The 21988-nt window shown below is 45.1% G+C and overlaps 1 protein-coding gene across 5 annotated transcripts; it reads right to left on the bottom strand.

Moving 5' to 3' along the window:
* Positions 1-1378: 1378 nt before the first annotated feature.
* Positions 1379-20353, bottom strand: Taf12 (TATA-box binding protein associated factor 12). Of its 5 annotated transcripts, XM_006539109.1 has the most exons (7): positions 20221-20353; positions 17924-18085; positions 11663-11914; positions 9587-9664; positions 5279-5393; positions 2757-2845; positions 1379-2081 (listed from the first exon to the last, which is right to left on the bottom strand). In XM_006539109.1, exons 3-7 carry the CDS (start codon positions 11828-11830, stop codon positions 2046-2048), a joined length of 486 nt encoding a protein of 161 aa, XP_006539172.1. In that variant the 5' UTR covers positions 11831-11914; positions 17924-18085; positions 20221-20353; the 3' UTR covers positions 1379-2045. The 5 variants fall into 5 exon arrangements, with proteins under 5 accessions (XP_006539172.1, XP_006539173.1, NP_079855.2 ...); XM_006539110.2 differs by lacking the exon at positions 17924-18085 and having other exon boundaries at positions 20151-20353; NM_025579.3 differs by lacking the exon at positions 17924-18085 and having other exon boundaries at positions 20221-20333.
* Between the last annotated feature and the right edge of the window lie 1635 nt (positions 20354-21988).

The raw sequence follows: 21988 nt of genomic DNA, 5'->3' as shown, positions 1-21988 counted from the left end.
CTACACAGAGAAACCCTGCCTTGAAAAACCAAAGACACTGTTCAAGTGAATTGGGTGGGAAGCCAAGAACAGCCTGCTGCCAACATAGCTCACCAAACCAAGGGCTCCAATGCCTGAGATGTCAGAATGAAGCCACACACTGAATCTGAGGACTGTCCACCCCTTTCTTCCTTTTATTATGGCTTCTGCCTACTGAAGGAATGGGCACAGCTTACAGAGACATGAACAGTCCTTCGGTGTGCTGGTAAGACAGTAAGACTGAGACAGAGAAAGCCACCTACCTGTCACACAGCTGATCAAGAATGATAATTTGACGTCTTATGAGTCCCTCACTTCTGTCATTGTACTTCCCCAATTCCCCTGTCCCTTTCGGTCCTCAAAAGAGGACTCAAGAGTCATTCCAGATTCCATCTTGGCTGCTGGCATCAGTTACTTGTTCCTATCCGGACTCAGTGGGACCCCTCTGCTGTCTGGTGTCACCAACAGAGCATCCTCTGAGAACATCTTCCAGTGGCTGTAGGTTCTGGAGAGTTAAGGCCCTCCTGACGCTAGGCCACATACCCAGAAGCTCAGTGTCAGGCGTGACCAGGGAAGAAGCTGGTTGTCCCCTTGCTGACTCTCCAGGCTGAAACCTCAGCCAAGAAAACGGCAACAGAAGCATGGCCTTTGAACTCCTCAGATCTATGAACTGTGTCACGTCTCCGACCAAGCCTCAGGAGGAAGATGACCAGAGCAGGGACCAAAGGTAGGTGTGGCTGTGCTGTGGCCCCTAGGAGGAGCAGCCACCCTCCCCTAAGCCCATGGTCCCTCACAATCCACAAGGCTTGTGCTGGGCGTGGGTCAGGATGATGACAGGGAAGAACATCCTGCTGTTGAGAGAGGCCCTGCTTTCCTCCGATGACAGAATCCCAGCAACAGGACTTCCCCCAGAGCTATTCACATCCTTCCTCAGGGACAAGGATGAATACAATCTTCTATGGAGATCCAGAGAGGTCTAAAGGGGCTCTAAGAAGCCAGGCATGATGATGCACACCTGTGGTCTCAGCTCACTGAGAGGGTCAGTTCAAGGATAGTCTCAGCAAGATACCAAGAGTTTGAAGCCAGCCTGGCCTACCCCAGAGCTTGCCTCAAAACACACACACCCCCCGAGAGCTTGCCTCAACACACACACACACACACACACACACACACCCCGAGAGCTTGCCTCAAAACACACACACACACACACACCCCGAGAGCTTGCCTCAAAACACACACACACACCCCGAGAGAGCTTGCCTCAACACACACACATACACACACACACACACACACACACACACACACACACACACACGCACACACACACACACACAAAAAGGTCCTATGGACACTAACATTATCAAAACTAGAATGCTTGTTTATTTTGGGGCTTAGCAGAGGTCACTGTGTCTGGTGGCAGAGAAAGTGCTCCAACTCCTACTGCTGGCTTGTTCCTTTGGAGTAAAACAGTGGGAGATCCCTGCCGGTTTCTCTAACAGGATCACTGCCTGTACTGCCACCTGCTGACTGCAGCGCTCCCAGCCTTGCTGGGACCCTGGCATTTCAAAGGCTCTCAGCTATGCACCCTGTGTCTTCAATTAATAACTCCTTTATTCTGGAAAAGCAAATCAAGTTCATATTCATAGAAACACTGACATTACAAAGTACAGGGACGGGGGGAGGAGGAGACAGACCCTCTACAAACTTGCTAACACTGTCTCACCCAACACGACCAAAATGCTCTTCCTACAGCCAATCACTTCTATAATAAACCACAGGCAAAATCTTCTCTGGTAGATACACTGCTTCTCTTTGAGACGGCAGGGAAAAGGGACCAGAAGGTGGGCAGGAGGCTTTATTCTTTTGGCAGATCTTCTCAGTCATTATAGATATTGCTGCACTGTTAATAAAAAATATATGCTTCTCTGTAAAGCATTTAAAAAAAAATCCAAGGATGAGATGGCTGAGGTCTCAGCTCAAGTATCTCCAAATACACGTTGTCCATTCCCTGACCGTTCCCTGTGTTATTTCTTGGTTGTTTTCCGGATCAGTGCCATTCTCTGAAAGGAGACAGAAATGAGCAGTTAACAGGGGCCAGAGTCAGGAGCCTTCTGGCACATCTAGAAAGCCACTAGCAAGTAGCACAGTCTATATTATAGGGAGCAGCACACAGGGCGGAGAGATGGTTAACGCCCAAGAGAACTCAGCCATGCCTGCCGAGCTCACGTGCAGCTGGCTTTTCCCATCAGGGAAGCTGTTGAAATCACAACAGCAAGGAGGCCAGGCTTGTCAGTGGGAGGCCAGTGCCCTTACTGGACTAAGGATGAGGACAACTAGTTCTTGATCAGAAATGACATCCTCACACTGTCAAGAAAGGCAGAGGACAGCAGCTATCGTGGCACATAACCCAGAGTGTTGGGCAGAAAAGCCTGGGTAGCTCCCGGCACAAGCCTGACACACCTCTTCCTCTGACCTGCGTGGTGTGTGACTTTCCAGGCCGGGTTTCAGTATGAGAGCAGGTGGGCGTGCCCACAGGAGATCTGGAATCAAGAGCTCTAAATGAAAATGCAAAGCGCGCTTGCAGCAGCGCAGCATTGGGGGAGCTATGACAGAGCTTCCTCTGACCTCTGGTGCAGTCACGTTGGCTGCACAGGGGACTGACACTCCAGGAGGCAGCTGCTTGTACTCCCTGTGAGATGCACACAGGCTCCAGTCCTGGCTCCCCAGCTCCTCACCTGTTTGTGAGCCTCTGTGGTACATGCTTTTTTGTAGGGTCGGATTTCCTCAGAGCCAAAGCCTGGGATCCACATGTTCCACTGGCGCTCTGCAAGGAAGACACCAGCACAGAACTGAGGCTGCAGCCAGAGGGCAGTGCAGCTGCAACAAGCTGCAAGCAAAGACAGACCTGGACTCCGAGTAGACACACACAGTCTCTCCAGGTTTCATTGTTTTTTAGCACTGGGTTTAGTACATACTAGGCAAACACTACCACTGAGCTATATCCTCAAGTTCTTTAACCTGTTTAATTTTAATTTCTACAAAAACATTATTTAGTAACATTAATTTTATGTGCATGAAGTCATGTGTTTTACCTGTATGTATGTATGTATGTATGTATGTATACACTGTGCAAGTTTGTCCCCAAGGAGGCCAGAAGAGGGTGCTAGATTCCCAGGATCTGGAGTTAAAGATGGTTATGAGGCACCATGTGGTGCTGGGAACCAAACCTGAGTCCTCAGGAAGATCACCCAGTACTCTTAATCACAAACTCATCTCTCTAGCTTTTATTTTTATGTAGTTTCTTACTTATGTGTATGTGTGAGTATATGTGGTACCCACAGAGGCCAGACAAGGGCATGGCATTCCCTGGAGCTTGAGTTACAGGGAGTCACCTGATGTGGATCAGGAAGCTGACCCTGGGACTTGGGAAAGAATAACAAAGGCTCTTAACCACTGAGGCGTCTGTCTTCTGAGCCCCATTTGTATAGCTCTGAGGCAAAGTGTAACGCGCCTCCTAGAGCAGAACTGAGCTCAGCCATCCAACTGCCTGTGCTGGAACAACGACACTGCTGGCTGCTGCCTGGCTTATGTCTTATGGTTTCAAAATCTTTGTTTGTTTGTTTGGTTTTTTTTTTCGAGACAAGGTTTCTCTGTATAGCCCTGGCTGTCCTGGAACTCACTTTGTAGACCGGGCTGTCCTCGAACTCAGAAATCCACCTGTCTCTGTCTTCCAAGTGCTGGGATCAAAGGCTTGCACCACTACTGCCTGGCTAAAAATCTTTATTATGTTCTTATTTATTTTACTTTTGGCCAGGCATGGTGACATGTGATTTTAGTCCCAGCAGTAGGAGGCAGAGGCAGTTGGGTCTTTGTGAGTTCCAGCCAAAGGTTACTCACTCCTTTCCTTTCCTTTCCTTTCCTTTCCTTTTTCCTTTCCTTTTTCCTTTCCTTTCCTTTCCTTCCCCTTCCCCTTCCCCTTCTTCCCCTTCCCCTTTCCCTTCCCTTCCCTTCCCTTCCCTTCCCTTCCCTTCTCTTCTCTTCTCTTCTCTTCTTTCTCTCTCTCTCCCCTCCCTTCCTTCCTTCCCTCCCTCTCTTCCCCCCCCACCCCACCCCACCCCAGCCCCGAGCCTCTTCCTTGTTTTGTTTTTCAAGACAAAGTTTCTCTCTGTAACAAGCCCTAGCTGCAGCTGTACTGGGAGGAGACCCTTTCTTTAAAAAAAAAAAAAAAGTATATATATACACTTAGAGAATAAGTCACATTCAGAAGGGTTTACCCAGACACCATTATTCCTTTCCATATTTTACCCTATCTTCACATTTAATTGCAACATGAGATTTCTTTAAAATAGGAATTGAGTACAGTATCACAGGCCAGTATCACATTTGGCTCCTAACCTGTCCCTAGTTGTATACAAGTGGGTCCCTTTATTATCCATCCCATTAGTGTTCCCAGAGCACAGAAAACAGCATTGGTTTTATAAAATTTATTTTACTCTAGACAGACCAGCTACTTAAATCAAACTGAAGTTATATGTGTGTATTATACATGCATGTATATGTGGTGCACGTATGTATGTGATGTATGTATGTTTGTGTGCACAAGTGCCTGTGGGTCAGAGGACATCTGGTGTCTTCCTCTCTGACTCTGCACCTTCCTCTAGGACAGATCTTCGTGAATCTGAAACACACTGTTTTCCAGCCAGGCTGGCTGCCACAAGCCCCAGCAGCCCTCCTGCATGTCCCCACTCCCTAGGGCTTTGATTTCAGGGCTGCAGAGGTCTTTTTATGTGGGTGCTGGGGACTGCATGGAGGTCATCATGCATCCATAGCAAGTGCTCTGACCCACCCACTGACCCATCTCCTTGGCCCTCAAACAGAAATTCTGTGATTTTATCATTATATGCTACATCTGATGCACATACATATTATGAGAGTAACTTGTGTTCAGTTGTAGAATATGCCCTTTTCCCCCCAGTTCATAAATATAATCTTCAAGGAAGACATTACGATCTTCACTTTATGAAATGGAGACAAACTCTCAGAAGTCAAGTACGCAGGCTGTTGTACAGATGGAAAGTGGAGGACTGTTTTAAATCTGACTTCCTGGGCATCCCCCTTCCACAAAGGTCTTCCCTTTTTCTATTAGACAATGCTTCAGAATTGAATGCATTTAATGGCATGAAGGTTTCTCTGACATTTGTCAGAGGTCCTATGGACTAGTCATGGAGGTACTCCAGGGAGAAGTGAACCCACATACCTAGATGCAGCTGGACGTCTTTTACCTCTAGGGTGCTGGACTTGCGGTGCCGAGCAAGCTGGCAGGCAGCTGTCACCACACTCTCAATAAAATCATCAGCGATCTGTAGCAGCATCTGGAGGGGGGAGATGGGAGCGTGAGTCTGGCTCTGGCAGGGCAGGGGAGATGGGAGCGTGAGTCTGGCTCTGGCAGGGCAGGGGAGATGGGAGCGTGAGTCTGGCTCTGGCAGGGCAGGGGAGATGGGAGCGTGAGTCTGGCTCTGGCAGGGCAGGGGAGATGGGAGCGTGAGTCTGGCTCTGGCAGGGCAGGGGAGATGGGAGCGTGAGTCTGGCTCTGGCAGGGCAGGCTCCTGCTGCTGGGACAACTGTGTGCTTCCTGAGCCTCCATTAGTAAGTAGGCTGGACTCAGCATCTGGGCCAGTGTGGATGAGGAGTGGGGAGGGCAAACATCCCTCAGAGCAAGAGCAGCCCGTACTATCCTGTGCACATTTTCTGTTCTTTCTGCATTCCCTGAACCTCTGCCATCTCCTGATTTAATCATGAAATAAAGGTGATCCCTTGATACTCACTGCTGACACAGACAGACTTGCTATTTCTGTCCTTTTACATACTCTTTTGTTTTTGTTTGTTTGTTTTTATTTTTAGAAATAAGGTTTCTCTGTATAGCCCTGGCTGTTCTGGAACTAGCTCTGTAGAATAGGCTGACTTTGAAATTACAGAGATTCTACAAAGAATCAACAAAACCAGGAGCTGGTTCTTTGAGAAAATCCACAAGATAGACCCATAGCCAGACTAACCAGGGGCATAGAGACAGTATTCAAATTAACAAAATCAGAAATGAAAAGGGAGACATAACATTTGAAACCAAGGAAATTTAAAACATCATCAGATCCTACTACAAAAGCCTATACTCAAAAAAGCTGGAAAATCTAGATGAAATGGACAATTTTCTAGACAGCTACCAGGTACCAAAGTTAAATCAGGATCAGACAAACCATCTAAACAGTCCCATAAACCCTAAGGAAATAGAAGCAGTCATTAAAAGTCTCCCAGGACCAGATGGGTTTAGTGCAGAATTCTATCAGACTTTTCTTTTTTTTAAGATTTATTTATTTATTATATGTAAGTACACTGTAGCTGTCTTCAGACACACCAGAAGAGGGTGTCAGATCTCATTACGGATGGTTGTGAGCCACCATGTGGTTGCTGGGACTTGAACACTGGACCTTTGGAAGAGCAGTCGGGTACTCTTACCCACTGAGCCATCACACCAGCCCCTCTATCAGACTTTCAAAAAGACCTAATACCAATTCTCTTCAAACTATTCCACAAAATAGAAACAGAAGGAACACTACCCAATTCATTGTATGAAGCCACAGTTATGCTGCATATTCTCCCTTGGAGTTGAACAGTTTCTGTGTAGTCAGGAACTTGTAACAATTTCCTTTCATAGAGGACTTCATAAGAGATTCTCTTCTACTTCTATCATGTTTAATATTCCAAATAGGTTTTAAAAAACTGATTGAATGCATATTACTTTTAGCTTTAGTATCACATATATCTAAAAGGCATTTATTATAAATTATTTTGGTTTAAAAAAATGTCTATACCGGGCTGGAAAGATGGCTCAGCGGTGAAGAGCACCGACTGCTCTTCCAGAGGTCCTGAGTTCAATTCCCAGCAACCACATGGTGGCTCACAACCATCTGTAATGGGATCTGATGACCTCTTCTGGTGTGTCTGAAGAGAGCAGTGGTCTACTCATATACATAAAATAAACAAATCTTTAAAAAAAAAAGTCAATACTGAGTTGAATATTTTAAAATGAATTGTATTAGTTTTAAAAAAAAGAAAAAAAAAAAAAGAAATGACAGAGATTCCTCAGCCTCTGCCTCTGTACTGGGATTAAGGCTTGTACCACCACACATGGCCCATGGCACTGGGTCTTTTTTATTTTATGTTGTTTTGGGTTTTTTTTATTATGTATGTATGTATGTATGTATGTATGTATGTATGTATGTATGTATGAGTATTCTGTGTGTATATATAGTACATGCCAGAAGAGGGCATCAGATCCCATTGCAGATGGTTGTGAGCTACCATGTGGTTGCTGAGAATTGAACTCAGGACCTCTGGAAGAACATGCGGTGCTCTTAACCACTGAGCCATTTTTCTAGTCCTCAGACAAGGTCTTATGTAGTCTGGGATAGCTTTGAACTCCTAATTCTCCTGCCTCTACCTCCTAAATAGTGGGATTATAGGCATGTGACTTCACACCCAGTATATACTCAATCATTTTAAAATTTTGTTTTTAAGATTTTTATGTTTGGGGCTGGAGAGATGGCTCAGCGGTTAAGAGCACTGAATGCTCTTCCAGAGGTCCTGGATTCAAATTCCAGCAACCACATGGTGGCTCACAACCATCTGTAATGAGATCTGATGCCCTCTTCTGGTATGTCTGACGACAGCTACAATGTATGCATATGTATATATGTATGTGTGTATCAGAGTGTATACATACATACATACATATGCGCATACACACACACACACACATATAAAATCTTTAAAACATTTGTTTGTTTGATATATTTTTGAGACAAGGTCTCACTGTGTGGCCCTGATTGACCTTGAACTCACAGAGATCTGCTTGCTTCTACCTCCCAAGGGTTAGGATTAAAGGCATGAGCCACCATGCTTGGCTATTTGCATTTTTGAGACAGTGTCTCACTATACAGCCACAGCTGGCCTGGAGCTTGCTATGTAGACCAACCAGGCTGGTCTTGAACTCACTCCAGGACTGCCTCTGTTTCCCAAGTGCTGGGATAGACATGTGCTACCATACATTTATCTATGTTCAGTTGCCCTAGGAGGTCAGAAGACCTAAGAGGGTGTCAGATCCTCTGGAGTTGGGAGTTACAGGTGGTTGGGAGCTGCCTGACACAGTTGCTGGGAATCAAACTTGGGTCTATCTGTAAGAGCAGCAAGTGCTCTCAACATCTCACACATTTCCCCAGGGCCATTTTTTTTTTTTTTTTTTTTTTTTGGTTTTTCGAGACAGGGTGTCTCTGTGTAGCCCTGGCTGCCCTGGAACTCACTTTGTAGACCAGGCTGGCCTCAAACTCAGAGGTCCACCTGCCTCTGCCTCCCAAGTGCTGGGATTAAAGGCGTGCGCCACCATGCCCGGCATCTCCAGGGCCTCTTTGAGGGGGTTAATAAGGACACCAAGTATCCTCCATCCACCTTGGATATTTCTATGAGGCAATGTCTCTCTCTGAACTGACCCTTTCTCAGCACACACTGAGAAACCACATGTCTCTGCTCCTTATAGAGCTGGGGTTACAGGCCCAAGAAGTGCCTACCTTCTCACACTGGTTCTGGGATCTGATCTTTAGCTCTCATGCTTGTATAGCAAGTGCTCTTAACGGTCCAGCTATCATCCCACTAGACGTTTATCCCCAGACATTAAAGGAAGATGGCAAGACTATGACCAACCTGCTCAGGGCTGTGTAACCAGTGAGCAGTGGAGACAGGACTCAGCCTTATGGGTTAAGTTCAGATCCTGAGCTCTTTTTATTTTTGTTTACTTTTAAAACTGCTCCCCACCGTCTCCCTCTCTCTCTCCCTCTCATATATATGTATGTATGGCTTACATGTACATCTGTGCCTGGGCCTATGGAGGCTAGGTGTCAGATCTCCTCAATCTAGAATTACAGACAGTTATAAGTTGCCGTCTGGGTGCTGGGAACTGAACCCAGGTCCTCCGGAAGAGCAGCCTTGCATAAAATTTATTTTTATTTAAAAAACTTTTTTTTTTTAGATTTTTACATTTTATTTTCTGTTTATAAGTATTTTGCCTGCATGTATGAATATAAAGCATGTGTGTACCTGTACCTGCATAAGTCAAAAATGGGTATCAGATCCCCTGGAAATGGAGTCATGGATAGTTATAAGCTACCACATGGGTGCTGGGAACTGAGTGTCCTCTGTAGGAGCAAGAGCTCTTAAACGCCAAGCCGCCTCCGGCCCCACATTTTTACTTCCTATGTATCCATGTGGGTGTACGTATATGCCCGTGTGTGAGGATACCCCAAGAAGCCAGGGCACCAGATTATTTGCAGCAGGAGTTAAGGCAGTTGTAAGCTGCCCGATTCAAGTGTTGGAAGCCAAACTGGTGTCCTCTGTAAAGATCAGTAAATGCTCTTAACTGCTGAGCCATCTCCCCGACCCAGCGTCTCTGCTCCTTTTCACCATGCATGCTGCCTCAACAGCAGGGACACACGGCCTTTGGTAGCCAAGCCCACCTTACCTCTTCCACATCTTCATCCAGCTGCTCATTAGGATCTACTTCTCTTACTAGGTCTTGTAATTTCTTCTTGGTCAATACCTTCAGTGAATCGAGGAAAGAGTTTTTATAAGTATGAAGGAAGCAAATCTATTGTGGCTACAAAAGACAGGTTGTCAACTTGCTGGGTTTAGTCTCGTTCAGATAGCCCTGCCATGTGGCACAGCTACAAAGGTACAGTCCAGACACAAGCTGTCATGGGAAAGAGAGCAGTGTGGAGGGAGAGAGGTGGAGAGTAATTCAAAGCAGAGGCCAGCATCTAACTTGTCTGGCAGCTTATGCAGTTTCGTCTTCCACACTCTCTGCATCTGGCTAACAGTTCCAACTGGTGTGGAAGATCCCAGCACCAGGTAGGCAGAGGCAGGCAGACATCTAAGTTCGAAGTCATCCTGGGCTACAAAGTGGGCTACACAGAAAAACTCTTGTCAAAACAACCCTTCCCCCCCCAAAAAAAAAAAATTAAAGAGGAAAGGAAGGAACGAAGGAAGGAAGGAAGGAAGGACAAGACAAGAAAAGAGAAAAGAAGCCAGAAGCCAGGCAGCGGTGCCGCACGCCTTTAATCCCAGCACTTGGGAGGCAGAAGCAGGCAGATTTCTGAGTTGAGGCCAGACTGGTCTACAGAGTGAGTTCCAGGACAGCCAGGGCTACACAGAGAAACCCTGTCAAAAAAAACCAAAAAAAAAAAAAAAAAAAAAAAAAAAAAAAAAAAAAAAAAAGAAAAAAGAAAAGAAAAGAAAAAAAAAGAAAAGGAAAGAGAAGAAAAGAGAGAAAGAAAATCTAACAGTTCTATGAGGGCAACCAACATGTAACCACCTAAATTATTTAGGTATCTGAGTATACCTAAGTAATGTGTAAGCAGCTAAAGTTACCACCCCTCTTTCCTAAGGAAAGGGATGCCACATCTAAATTACATTAAAACATGATGAGGGAGCTGAAGATTCAGCTTAGCTGTACATTGCTTGCCTGGCTTGATCCTACAGTGGATTCCCAGCACCACAAACACAAACAAACAACAAACCGTGTGTACTCCCAACCCCTTTTTGTGAGACAGGTCCTCACAATGTAGCTCTGGTTGTCCTGGGGCTCACTCTGTAGAGCAGGCTGGCTTTGAACTCAGAGCTGCCTGACTCAGCCTTCTGAGTGCTAGTATTAAAGGCTTTACAGCAGTTAGGTGTGTGTATATGTTTACATGTGCCCACCATAATGCATATGTGGAAGTAACTTGAGGAATTAGGATCTCTCCTTCCACCACAGACATGGGGACTGAACTCCGATTGTCAAGCTTAGCCGCATGTGCCTTTACTGGCTGCTACTTGGTGACCCTCTGTTTCTTTGAGACAGGGTCCTGAACTTGTTTCCTGACCTTCCTCCTACCACCTCGAAAGTGCTGGGATCACAGGTGTGACCTCCACACCCACTTTCTCTTGTTCTTTTCCAGTGGCTTCCAGAGTCAACACAGGCTGGTCTCTGCTCAGCCAACCGTTCCCCAAGCAGCTCGGCCAGTCCTTCTTCCCACTCCCTTGAAATTGCTCCTCAACCGTCCTATGCAGCCTACACGATCCAAGGCAAAGGTGTACTTCTTTTCTTGTTGCTCTAGAGGGTGGAATCAGGCTCACAGGTATGAAGAGGGAATCCCTGCTGACATTGATGGCAGCAGTAAGATAAACTACAAGAAGGAACAAAAGAGCAAAAACTGATGCTGGAGAGATGGCTCAGCGGTTAAAAGCACTGACTACTCTTCCAGAGGTCCTGAGTTCAATTCCCAGAAACCACATGATGGCTCACAACCATCTGTAATGGGGAGCCAATGCCCTCTTCTGATGTGTGTGAAGACAGCTACAGTGTACTCACATACACGAAATAAATAAATAAATCTTAAAAAACAAAAAACAGACCTGACACTGTAGACAATAATTCAATAAAACTGGTAGAGTGGAAGACCTTCTTCAACAGAAAGAATGAGCGCCTGACAACATCCATCTCTGTATGGACAGGGCCAAATTAGAGAGGGGGCTCTGAGGAAGAAAGGCTCGGGAGTACCTGGTTGTTTTCAGGGCTGAGACGACCACCTGTCCCAGGAGTGCCTGCTATCTTCCCCACGGTGGTGCTATTGGCCATGGAGCCTTGTGGCGGGGTGCTAGCTGGCTCTGGTTTTACAGATGAGAAACTGGAGAGGTTGATTAGCGCTGAAGGGCCAAACTGGTTCATAATCTGCCGAGCTTTAGACTTCAACTCATAGAGCTTGTCAAGATCCTGCTTCTTTTTAGAGCTGTGAGGACCAAGGCCAATCAGCTGTAGAAGGGAAACAGACAGGGTTACTCTAGAGACACCTGCAGTGCTGGCTGAGTTCTGAAAGTAACAGGAAAGCTGTCAGACTCTGAGTCTTATCTGAGAGGGTGACCTCTTGACGTTGACATTAAAATGGAGGGAATAAGGAATTTCATTGCTCTCACCTGGTTTTTAGAAACCATCTTGTCTCCAAAACGGAAATGAAATAGTTCACAAAATTGAAATAAGGAAAAAAGTAAGTGAAATCAGCAATCTTATTTTAAAAAGTAAACTAGAATAAGTAAGACATTTTAAAGGGTTTCATACAAGCAGAATACTGGGTTAAGTACGTACATGCATTATTTTAAGTATCAAATAATGTTAAATTCAAATAAACAGAAGCACAATCAAATACTTGAAACTCAGTCACAAAGCTTAAGAAAACAATTAGTTCACTTTCAAAACATGGTGAAGCATTCCAAAACATGCTTACATCCAAGGCAGGGCTCTGCCCAACAAACACAACTTTTAGCAACTATTAAGAACTCTGCTTTCCTGGTAACAAACTTTTTCCATTGTGTTTTAGCATTCTTCAAGACATGCTGAGGCTCTTGCCTAAAGCAGCCAGAAATCCTACATTTTAGAGCCATTAGACTGACTCTGGACATCGGCTGTGGTGTCAAGATCAGAAGCACATTCACCAAGTTCTGCCCATGGCAGCCTCCAAGAATTTACTTACTGCTATCTGAGTGTCTAGATCTTTAATTACATCAGCAACTGCTGTAAGCCCACTGTAATGAGAGGCAGCCATTTTCAAAAGCTACCTGTAAACAAATAACTAGTATCAAGTACCACCCTGGCCAAAGAAGTATTCCAGTCGTGTGGCATGGTGCAATTACACCAGCAGGGATCCAGCTGAAGATGCAGCTCAGTGCTAGAGTGCTTGCCTACTATATGTGAGGCCCTGGCTTTGTAACTCCATCAAAAGAGTACTGTATCAGATGTGGCTGCTGAGGCAGGAGAATCTTGGGTATGAGGCCAGAGTCAGTCATCCAGGTAGCTGTTCTTACTTCAAACAGTAAAACTATAGGCTGCACGGTTGAGAGTTCAATTAAATAACCAAGTCTAACCTCCCTCATCCCATCTGCCACAGCTAAGCTGGGGTTGGCAGACAGAATGGCATGCTCTAACGGCCTTTCCTTTTAAAAGCTTTCCTTTGCTGGCCAGTGGTGGTGCATGCCTTTAATCCCAGCACTTGGGAAATAGAGACAGGTGGGTTTCTGAGTTCAAGGCCAGCCTGGTCTACAGAGTTCCAGGACAGCCAGGGCTACACAGAGAAACCCTGTCTTCAAAAATAAAAACAAACAAAAAAACAGCTAAAAAAACCAAAAACACATTGTGATCACTTTTTAAAGTAATAGTGGCCCAGGCTGGCCTCGAACTCGTGATCCTCCTGCCTCTGCCTCCTTCAGTAACCGGCATGCGCCACCACAACCAGCTTAAAGTAAAAGTGGATGTTTTTAATTACATAACTCAGGAGGAAGAGGCAGGCAGATCTCTATGAGTTCTAGATTAACCAAGGGTATACAGTGAGACCCTATCTCAAGAAAAGAAAAGAATAAAGGAAGGATGGAAGAAAAAAGGAAAGGAATGAGTGAAAGAAAAAAGAGGGAAAGTTGGGAGACAGGGATAAAAACAGATTCTATTTAAACAATTTTACTTCTGTGATGGTCAGGAATTTTATTATTGAAACACAACATCGGAGTCAAGGGGACTGTTTGCTGGTGGCAGAAAAGCCTTGTGACTATGGTGCTCGGCCTGACTTCATAGTTGGGTTTTACCTGGCTGTTTGTTTCCTCTCCAGCTTCTGGCTGTCTACACAGATTAGTATTTCATAGTCTACTGAACTAAAAAGAACCAGTGATCTGAGACTAGGGAGCAAAAGAAAAGGTTTTTGTGCTGGGCGGTGGTGGTGCAGGCCTTTAATCCCAGCACTTGGGAGGCAGAGGCAGGCGGATTTCTGAGTTTGAGGCCAGCCTGGTCTACAAAGTGAGTTCCAGGACAGCCAGGGCTACACAGAGAAACCTTGTCTCGAAAAACCAAAAAAAAAAAAAAAAAGAAAAGAAAAGAAAAAAGGAAAAAAAAAGTTTTTTGTTTTTTTTTCCTTAAAATGTAAATATTTATTTATTTATTTTATGTGTATGAGTACACTGTAGCTGTCTTCAGACACTCCAGAAGAAGGCATCCGATCTCATTGTAGATGGTTGTAAGTCACCACGTGGTTGCTGGGAATTGAACTCTGGAAGATTGGTCAGTGCTCCCATACACTGTGCCAGCTATCCAACCCTATTTTTGGACAGTTGGACTTGTGTAGATTGTTTTCAATTAATAGATTGGTGGTTGAGCATGTGTCTCTGGGTTCAAGTACCAATTATATTACCTTGAACAAGTTATTCAGTCCTGTGGATGTGTGTACATATGCATGTGGAGATTAAATCCAGGTATAGTTCCTTACTCAGGCCTTGTGTACTTCTTTTCTTCAAGACAGGGTTTCTCTGTGTGACCTTGGCTGTCCTGGAACTCAACTCTGTAGACCAGGTTGGCTTTGAACTCAAGAGATCCACCTTCCTCTGTCTCTCAGGATGCTGGGATTAAAGGTGTGTGCTACCACCTTCTGGCTCCCCAAGTTCCTTTAACTAAAAAAACAGTTACAAAGTGTGTCATGAGACCTGACACTGATTTTCTGGTTCACTGAGTTTCTGAAATGAAAGCACATGGAAGAGTGTGTATGGATACAAATGTTTTCTAATATTATAAACATGCATATGCTCCATTCTCTTCTAAATCATAGTTACAAAAGTCAGCTTTGTGGGAGTTTTGTTTTGTTGAAGCAGGAACTCTATGTAGCCCTGAGCAGCCTGGACCTCAGATCTGCCTGCCTCTGACTCCAGTGCTGGGATTAAAGAGGGAAGGGATCAGCATCGTTGTCTGCTGGAATTCTTTTTGCTGTTTTTGAGACAGGGTCTCATGCGCTTATTGTTCTGGCACACACTGCACAGACAAGATTAATCTCAAACTCACAGAGAGCCACCAGCCTCTGCTACTCAAGTGCTGGGACCAAAGGTGCACAGTGGCAAGATCGGTATATTAAAAAGCTTTGCTCATTTTAATAACTCATTATACTGCCCATGCATTATAACCATCCCGGTTTTTTTTGGGGGGGGAGAAGTTATTTTTTATGGTATGTTTTTAGGGTCTTGCTATGTACCCCAGATTGACCCAAAATTCACTAGGAGACAACGGAACTCATAAACAACCTTCCTGCCTTAGCCTCCCAGATGCTGGCATTACAGGCCTGAACCACCAGACCCAGGTCTTTCTGAGACAGAATGTTGTTATAGACCCTTCGTTAGATCAGCACTTGCTAGCAGTCCAAGTTGACTTTGAATCAGGGCTGCTTCTCCTGACTCACCCATCCTGCTCCATGTGCTAAGATCACAGTGTATGCCCGACTTCTGTAATCACTTTTACAGCTAGAGAATTTTTTTCTACTTACTACTTCTTTTATGTTGGGCAAGGGACAGACATGGGTCATAGAGAGTATGGGAGTCAGAAGATAACTCTGGGGAGTTGGTTCTCTCATTTCACCATGTTGATCAAGCTTAGTTAGGATTGACAGCAAGCACTTTGGTTCTCTTGAGGTATCTTATTGGCCCTAATGGTGAGAGTTATTTTTGAGGGTTTTTGTTTGTTTTTTAGGGAAGAGACTGGCTATTTAAGTTAGGGTAAGATATTTTGCCTTGTATGTATGAGGCTATGGGTTTGATCTCCTGCACTGGGTGGGATGGAGGAAAGACTGAAGCCTGCAACCCCAGCTACTTGGAAACTCAGGCAAGAGGATCACTTAAGCCCAGGCATTCAAGGGCAGCCTGGGCTTTGTTGTAAAACCCATCTCAAAGGATAAAAATAAATAGCTGGGTATGGTGGTGAGTGCCTATAATCCCGGTACTTCTGAGGTGGAGGCAGGAAGTAGTCTTGAGCTGCATAGTCAGTTCAAGGTACTGTAGGCTACATGAGATACCACTTTTAAAAAAAGGACTAGTGAGTTCCAGGACAGCCAGGACTACACAGAGAAACCCTGTCTCAAATAAGAATAAGATGAACAAGAAGGCCGGGCGTGGTGGCACATGCCTTTAATCCCAGTACTTGGGAGGCAGAGGCAGGCGGATTTCTGAGTTTGAGGCCAGCCTGGTCTACAAAGTGAGTTCCAGAGCTACACAGAGAAACCCAGTCTCAAAAAACTGAAAAAAAAAAAAAAAAAGATGAATAAGAAGGAGAAGAAGAGGAGGAAGAGAAGAAAAAGGGGAGAAGAAGAAGGGAGGAGGAAGAAGAAGAGGAAGAGGAAGAAAAAAGGAGGAAGATGAGAAGGAGGTGGCATGGCAGCGGTGGTGGCAGACTAACAGAGTGTGCAGGAGGCTTATGAAAGGTACTGTGGAAAACCCACATGAAGAGAGCTAGGTGCCATCTGTGACCCTAGTTCTACATCTGTTTTAGCAACTGAACCCATGCAGATTCTAAAGTCCCTTTAAGGTTCAACAAGCAGTGTAAGTTTAAAATTAAGTCCATATGTGAATATTTCAAGATGATTCTAATTCTAGCACACCTGTTGTTTCACAGTGCAGAACACAAACTGGATGTTGGGCTGGGATGTAACTCAGTTGGTAGTGTGCTTGCCTAGCATAGGCCATACTGTGGGCTGGATACCTAGCACCACATAGACTTGGTGTAGTGGCCTATGCCTGCAATTGCAGCACTCAGAGCATCAGAATTCTCAGAGCATCCTTGGCTATATAGAGTTTGAGGCCAGCGTGGGCTAGTGACCCTGTCTCAGAAAAGAACACCATAGGGAGCTGAAGAGGTGGCTCAGTGATAAGAGTACATCTGCTCTTTCAGAGGAACCACGTTAAGTTCTCAGCACTCATATCAAGGAGCTCACAATGCCCCAAACTCCCATCTCCAGGGGATCTGACTTCTCTGATCTCTAACGGTACCTACATTCACACATACAGACAGACAAACACACATAATTTAAAAAGAAAGAATTCAAGTATTTTGTAAATATAGGTAAGAATGCTAATTCAGCAATCCATTATCACTAGTTGAACTATCAATTGTGGTGCATACCTATAATCTCAGCATTCAAGAAACCAAGGCAACAGAGTCTTAGGTACACAGTGAGACCCTAACTAAAAAAGACGGCCACCTCCCAAATTAAAATCAACAAGATGGTGATAAAGGTATGCTTTTGCTCATAACTTGGTATAAAAAAATGCTGATCACTTTTATGCAGGCTTCTGAAAACAGTATCAGGAACAGGAGATGGGTCAGTGGTTAAAAGAACTTGTTGCTCTTGCAGAGGGCCTAGCTTCTGTCCCCACCATCCACACAATGACTTACAACCCAGTTCTAGGGGGACTCAATGCCCTTTTCAGGACTCTAAATCAAGCACCGATGTACACAGACACATAGTGAGGCAAAACATTCATACACATAAAAAATAAGGAGGCAGAGGCAGGAGGGTCTCTGTGAATTTGAGGCCAGCAGAATTGGTCTGCAGAGTTCCAAGGCAGTCAGGACTACACGGAGAGACCCTGACTCAATGCCCCTTCCCGATAAGAAATGAATAAACAAACAAACAAATCTTTAAAAATGGTACCAGAGGCTTTGGCTTCAAAAATCCCCCCTTTGCTTTGTGGATGGTTTTTCTCTGTGTGCTGGCTGTTCGGGTCTCATCACCTTTAGTAAAACCTTAAAAAAAATAATAGAGCAGCTAAGCTCCTGGGAAAATAATAGCTTCAAGTATGTTAAAAAAAAAAAAAAAAAACAACCTTTTCTTTATTCAGTGTGTCTGTGCTGATGTGGTCAGAGGATAATTTTGGGAGTTGGTTCTCTCCTTCCACCATGCAGGACTCAGGGACTGAACTCAAATCATCACTCCTTGTGGCAATCACCTTACCAGGAGAACCACCTCACCTGATCTGCTCTTCTTCTGTTTCTCCTTGAGATAAAGTTTTATGTTGACATTGAACTCCTGATCGTCCAGCCTCCACCTCCAATGTAATGGAATTATAGCCCGAGCATTCACAACATCGAGTATATGCTAGCAATTAACTGCAAAGTTAATCTGATGTCGCCCTAATTAAAAAATAAATAAATAAAAATAACCTACTCTATTATGGGAAAGATTCTACCTGGAATATTTATGCTTCTGTGAAAACACAGGAATTCAGATGTCAAATACTATGGAAGTATCTTAAAAGTTACAGTCCTTGACTTGAAAAGGAGTTAAGAAGCTGGTTTTGGTGATGTAGCCTTGAATCACCAGCGCTCTGAAGTCAGAGGCAGGTGCATCTCTGAGTTTGAGGCCAGCCTGGTCTACACAGCAATTTCCAGGCTAGGGGGAGCTAAGTAGTTTGGGGAGGAGGGGTGTGCTTTCATTCAGTGGAAGGATTTATAAATATTACTTATATTTCATTCACATGCATACTACACATGGCAGGAAATCCACTTAGAAAAGCTCAAGAAAGCTTTGGAGGCACATTTGCAGATAAGCTACTCAGTACTTTATGACAAACCCCTTAACCTCTCTGGACAGACAACAGGACTAACCATACTTAACTGTGGGGCTGTGATAAGGAAGGGGTGGAATACTTAAAAGTGTTTAAGTTGTTCATGGTGGAGGTGCACACCTTTAAACCGAACGCTCCGAGGCAGAGGCAGGTGGACTTGACTTTGAAGCCAGCCTGGTCTACACAGTGAGTTCCAGGACAGCCAGGGCTACACAGAAAACCCTGTCTTGAAAACAAACAAACAAACAAACAAACAAACCAAAAGAAAACAGAACAAAAAGCCCAAAGTGCTTAAGTTGTGCACGATTCATCTGAGTAGGTTTCAGTCCTGGGTCTTTATGAAGGGAAATGACAGGGTCCAAGTCACTCTTCTAAAAGCAATCCCTAGAAAATGTTCTAGGCCACATTTACTTGTGAATTTCTCAACATCTTATTGAAAAATAAAATTTATAAATAAATAAAATAAATAAAAGACTTTTCACTTAAAAGTTTGTTTCCTCCCTTGTAACATTTATGCCAATGCCATACATAATAGGTACTAAAATATTAAAATCCGTTAGAAAAAAATCCCTTCTGAGTTTGAGGGTAGAGATTCTAAAAGCATTTATTCAAATAATTTCAAGCAAGCATCTCTTCTTCGATGTACATGGTAGAGTACTGTATAACCTAAGAATCTGGCTCACAGTGATCCTAATCCCTCTTTGCATCCTCTTTTTCTTAAATGTAAAAGAATTCAAAGTGTTCTTTTGCTGCCCTTCCATCTATGACAGTTTGCTAGTGATATAGAGATCTGTGCTCAACGGGGGCTGAATGGAACAGGGCTTAAGGTACTTATCAAGTATATAACTGAGTTCAAACTGCTTTCAGCTTCACATCTGATTCACAATAATGAAGAAAAACGAAGACGTTTCATGTGGCTTTTCTAGGTTAAGTAACGGACACAAGAAAAAGCCTAAATGCCAAAAGCCAAATAGGCAGCGCCAAGAAGTCTTCCCCCGAATATATATATCCTAATCCTCCGGGTACAGAGAACAGATCGCTAAACCTTTTCAACTTTTCTCCCTTGAAGGCTGATCTCCCAGCCGTTAAGGACCCCCTAGTTCCTTCACTTTTAGGAGCTCGGGTCCTTACATCTCTGTCCCTCCAGAAACTCTTGAGTCTGAAAGCCCGGATCTTGTCCCCAAAGAAGACCCAGTCCTCACTGCCCGCTTCGATTCCCTTTCAAATTCAAGTCTTCTCTGCCTCCTTCTCTAGCTCCAGTCCTCAAGTCTTTGCTGCCCGGTTTCTGAATCCTTAGGAGCTGGGACTTTACTGTCCCGCTTCTGTCTCTTAGGAGCCCGAGTCCTCTCGGGCTCCACTTTTACCTCTCTGGAGCCTGTGTCTTCACGCCCCGTTTCGTTCCTACCCTCGCCTCCTATAAAGTGCGGGATCCTCACCATCCTGTCCCTCTCAGAAGGCTTTCCCTCAGATGCTGCAGAATCCACATCCGTCCCCGTTTCCTAAGTCTCTCATTCAGAGCTCGAGTCCCCAACAGCCGCTGCTTCTGCGAGCCCGAACCCCTCAAGTCCCGTCCCAAGAGCCTGGGCTCCTCAGCCCCGTCTCTTCCACAGCCTAGTTCTTCCAGCACTGACCCGCTGTGGGTCTGGGTCCTGACACCCTCCTCCCGCTCTTCGTCCTCAACTGCCAGGGCCCAAGACTCACAGGCAGCAGCGTCTATCTCCCCATGATATGCGGAGACTGCCCCAGTGAAGCTTTCGTCTCAGCAGCCGGTCCGACTGCGCGGCCCTCCCCAAGCACTTCCGGCACCGCTCCCCGCCTCCAACCCGGAAACGCGCGGCTCTTCCGGCCGCCGGGCGCGCGCCTCACTAGCGCAGGCGCAGATGGTACTACAACACGTGGTAGGACTGTGAGCCCAGCGCCTGGCTTGGCAGGTCGGGCTTTCTGCTCTGTGTGGCTTGCTGGTGGCGTGGGTCTACTCTGCGTCCCCTACCACGGCGTGAATCCCTGTCCTAGATGTTTCTTTACGACTCATCTCTTTCACGAGCGTGACCGGTAACCGACGGCCTCGGAGAGCTTCCAAGTCGCCATTTTTGGTTGGTGCCTTTGTGGTGCTATAAGGATGGGACCGCAGTTCTGCATAGATACCAACTATGGGACTCTCAACCAGCACGAGAACTTGGAGACTAGAGAAGCTGATTGTGCCTATTAGTTAATCTGTAGTCAACATACACTTGGACGAGAGCTGTCTGTGAGGGACTGGTTCAGTCCCTCACTTGGAGTATGTCATGTAATAGTGGAAGAAACGTGAAATTCCTAAGGGATGTAGGTTCTCAACTTGAATTGAAAATTCTTACTCCAAAGCCCGGGCTGGTACAGTAACTGTTAAACCACTAAGCCCTGAGATTTGAGTACTTTTTTTTTTTTTTTTTTTGCTAGGCATGTAAGCAACAGGCAGTTTCAGTCCCCGGCAAGGATTCTTAGTAAAATAGAGATCTCGCAAACGAGTGTATAGAAGTCTGACATCTCAGAGCTATCAACGGTTCCTGCCCATAAAGAATCCATTCTATCTTTGTATCTTCATCCCATTAGGCTCATCCACCCTCTTGGTCCAAAATCCTGGATGCAAGGGCTTAACCATTAAGTGGCAAACTGTTTATAACCTTATTTTTCTTTTTGGATTTATTTTATGCGGAAAAGTGTTTTGTCTGCATTTATATATGTACACCATGTGCATTCCTGGTGCACAAAGAGGTCAGAAGAGGGTATCTGAAGCCTTGCAATTGAAGTTACAGATAGTTGTGAGCCACCATGTGACTGCTGGCATTGACCCAGGCCCTCTGCAAGACTGCCAGGTTCGAGAGAAAGCCACCTCTCAAGCCCCAGCTTTATTTTTCTATCATGGTTCTCAGAGTTTGGCCAATCAGTTTTTGTGCTTGCATCCTTGGATGTACTAAACTGTTTTTTTGTTTTTGTTTTTGTTTTTTGCTGTGTGCTGGGTATATCCTGTTGGGGAAGTCAGTCATCATTGTCCTTAAGAGTTTACAGGCGCTAGGCAGTGCTAGCTCATGCCTTTAATCCCAGCACTTGGGAGGCATGGGCAAGATTTCTGAGTTTGAGGCCAGCCTGGTCTACAGAGTGAGTTCCAGGACAGCCAGGGCTACACAGAGAAACCCTGTCTCAAAAAAACAAGCAAACAAAAAAAAAGACTAGATGAGCAGTAAGGCTGAAGTTTGGTTAGGGGACAGGAAGGGACAGGTGGAAATGGGGGGTGGATTTTATTCAGTGTTCAGTGGAAAGGCATGAAAACTGAGGATTGAGATGGTAATTTGTATTTAAGGAAGCATTGGGTGGATGGGTAGGGTGGATGGGTATCTTGGCTCAAACCATTGGCCCCTACTCTCGGGAGGCAGAGGCAAGTCAGTTTCTGAGTTTGAGGCCAGCCTGGTTTTCAAGCTAGCCACTGCTCCAC

Source organism: Mus musculus, chromosome 4 (assembly GCF_000001635.26).
Source record: "Mus musculus strain C57BL/6J chromosome 4, GRCm38.p6 C57BL/6J".
Taxonomy (NCBI): Eukaryota; Metazoa; Chordata; class Mammalia; order Rodentia; family Muridae; genus Mus; species Mus musculus.
The sequence above is the reverse complement of the archived record's forward strand: the minus strand, read 5'-3'. Positions and strand labels throughout refer to the sequence as shown.

Bases quoted from the DNA above. Each gene is read 5' to 3' on its own strand.
- Taf12 (XM_017320350.2), bottom strand. The intron at 9,665-11,662 runs GTACTCCCGAGC...GATTCACTGAAG, and splicing joins TCAGCCCTGAAAACAACCAG to GTATTGACCAAGAAGAAATT. The intron at 2,846-5,278 runs GTATGTGGGTTC...TCTTCCTTGCAG, and splicing joins AGACGTCCAGCTGCATCTAG to AGCGCCAGTGGAACATGTGG.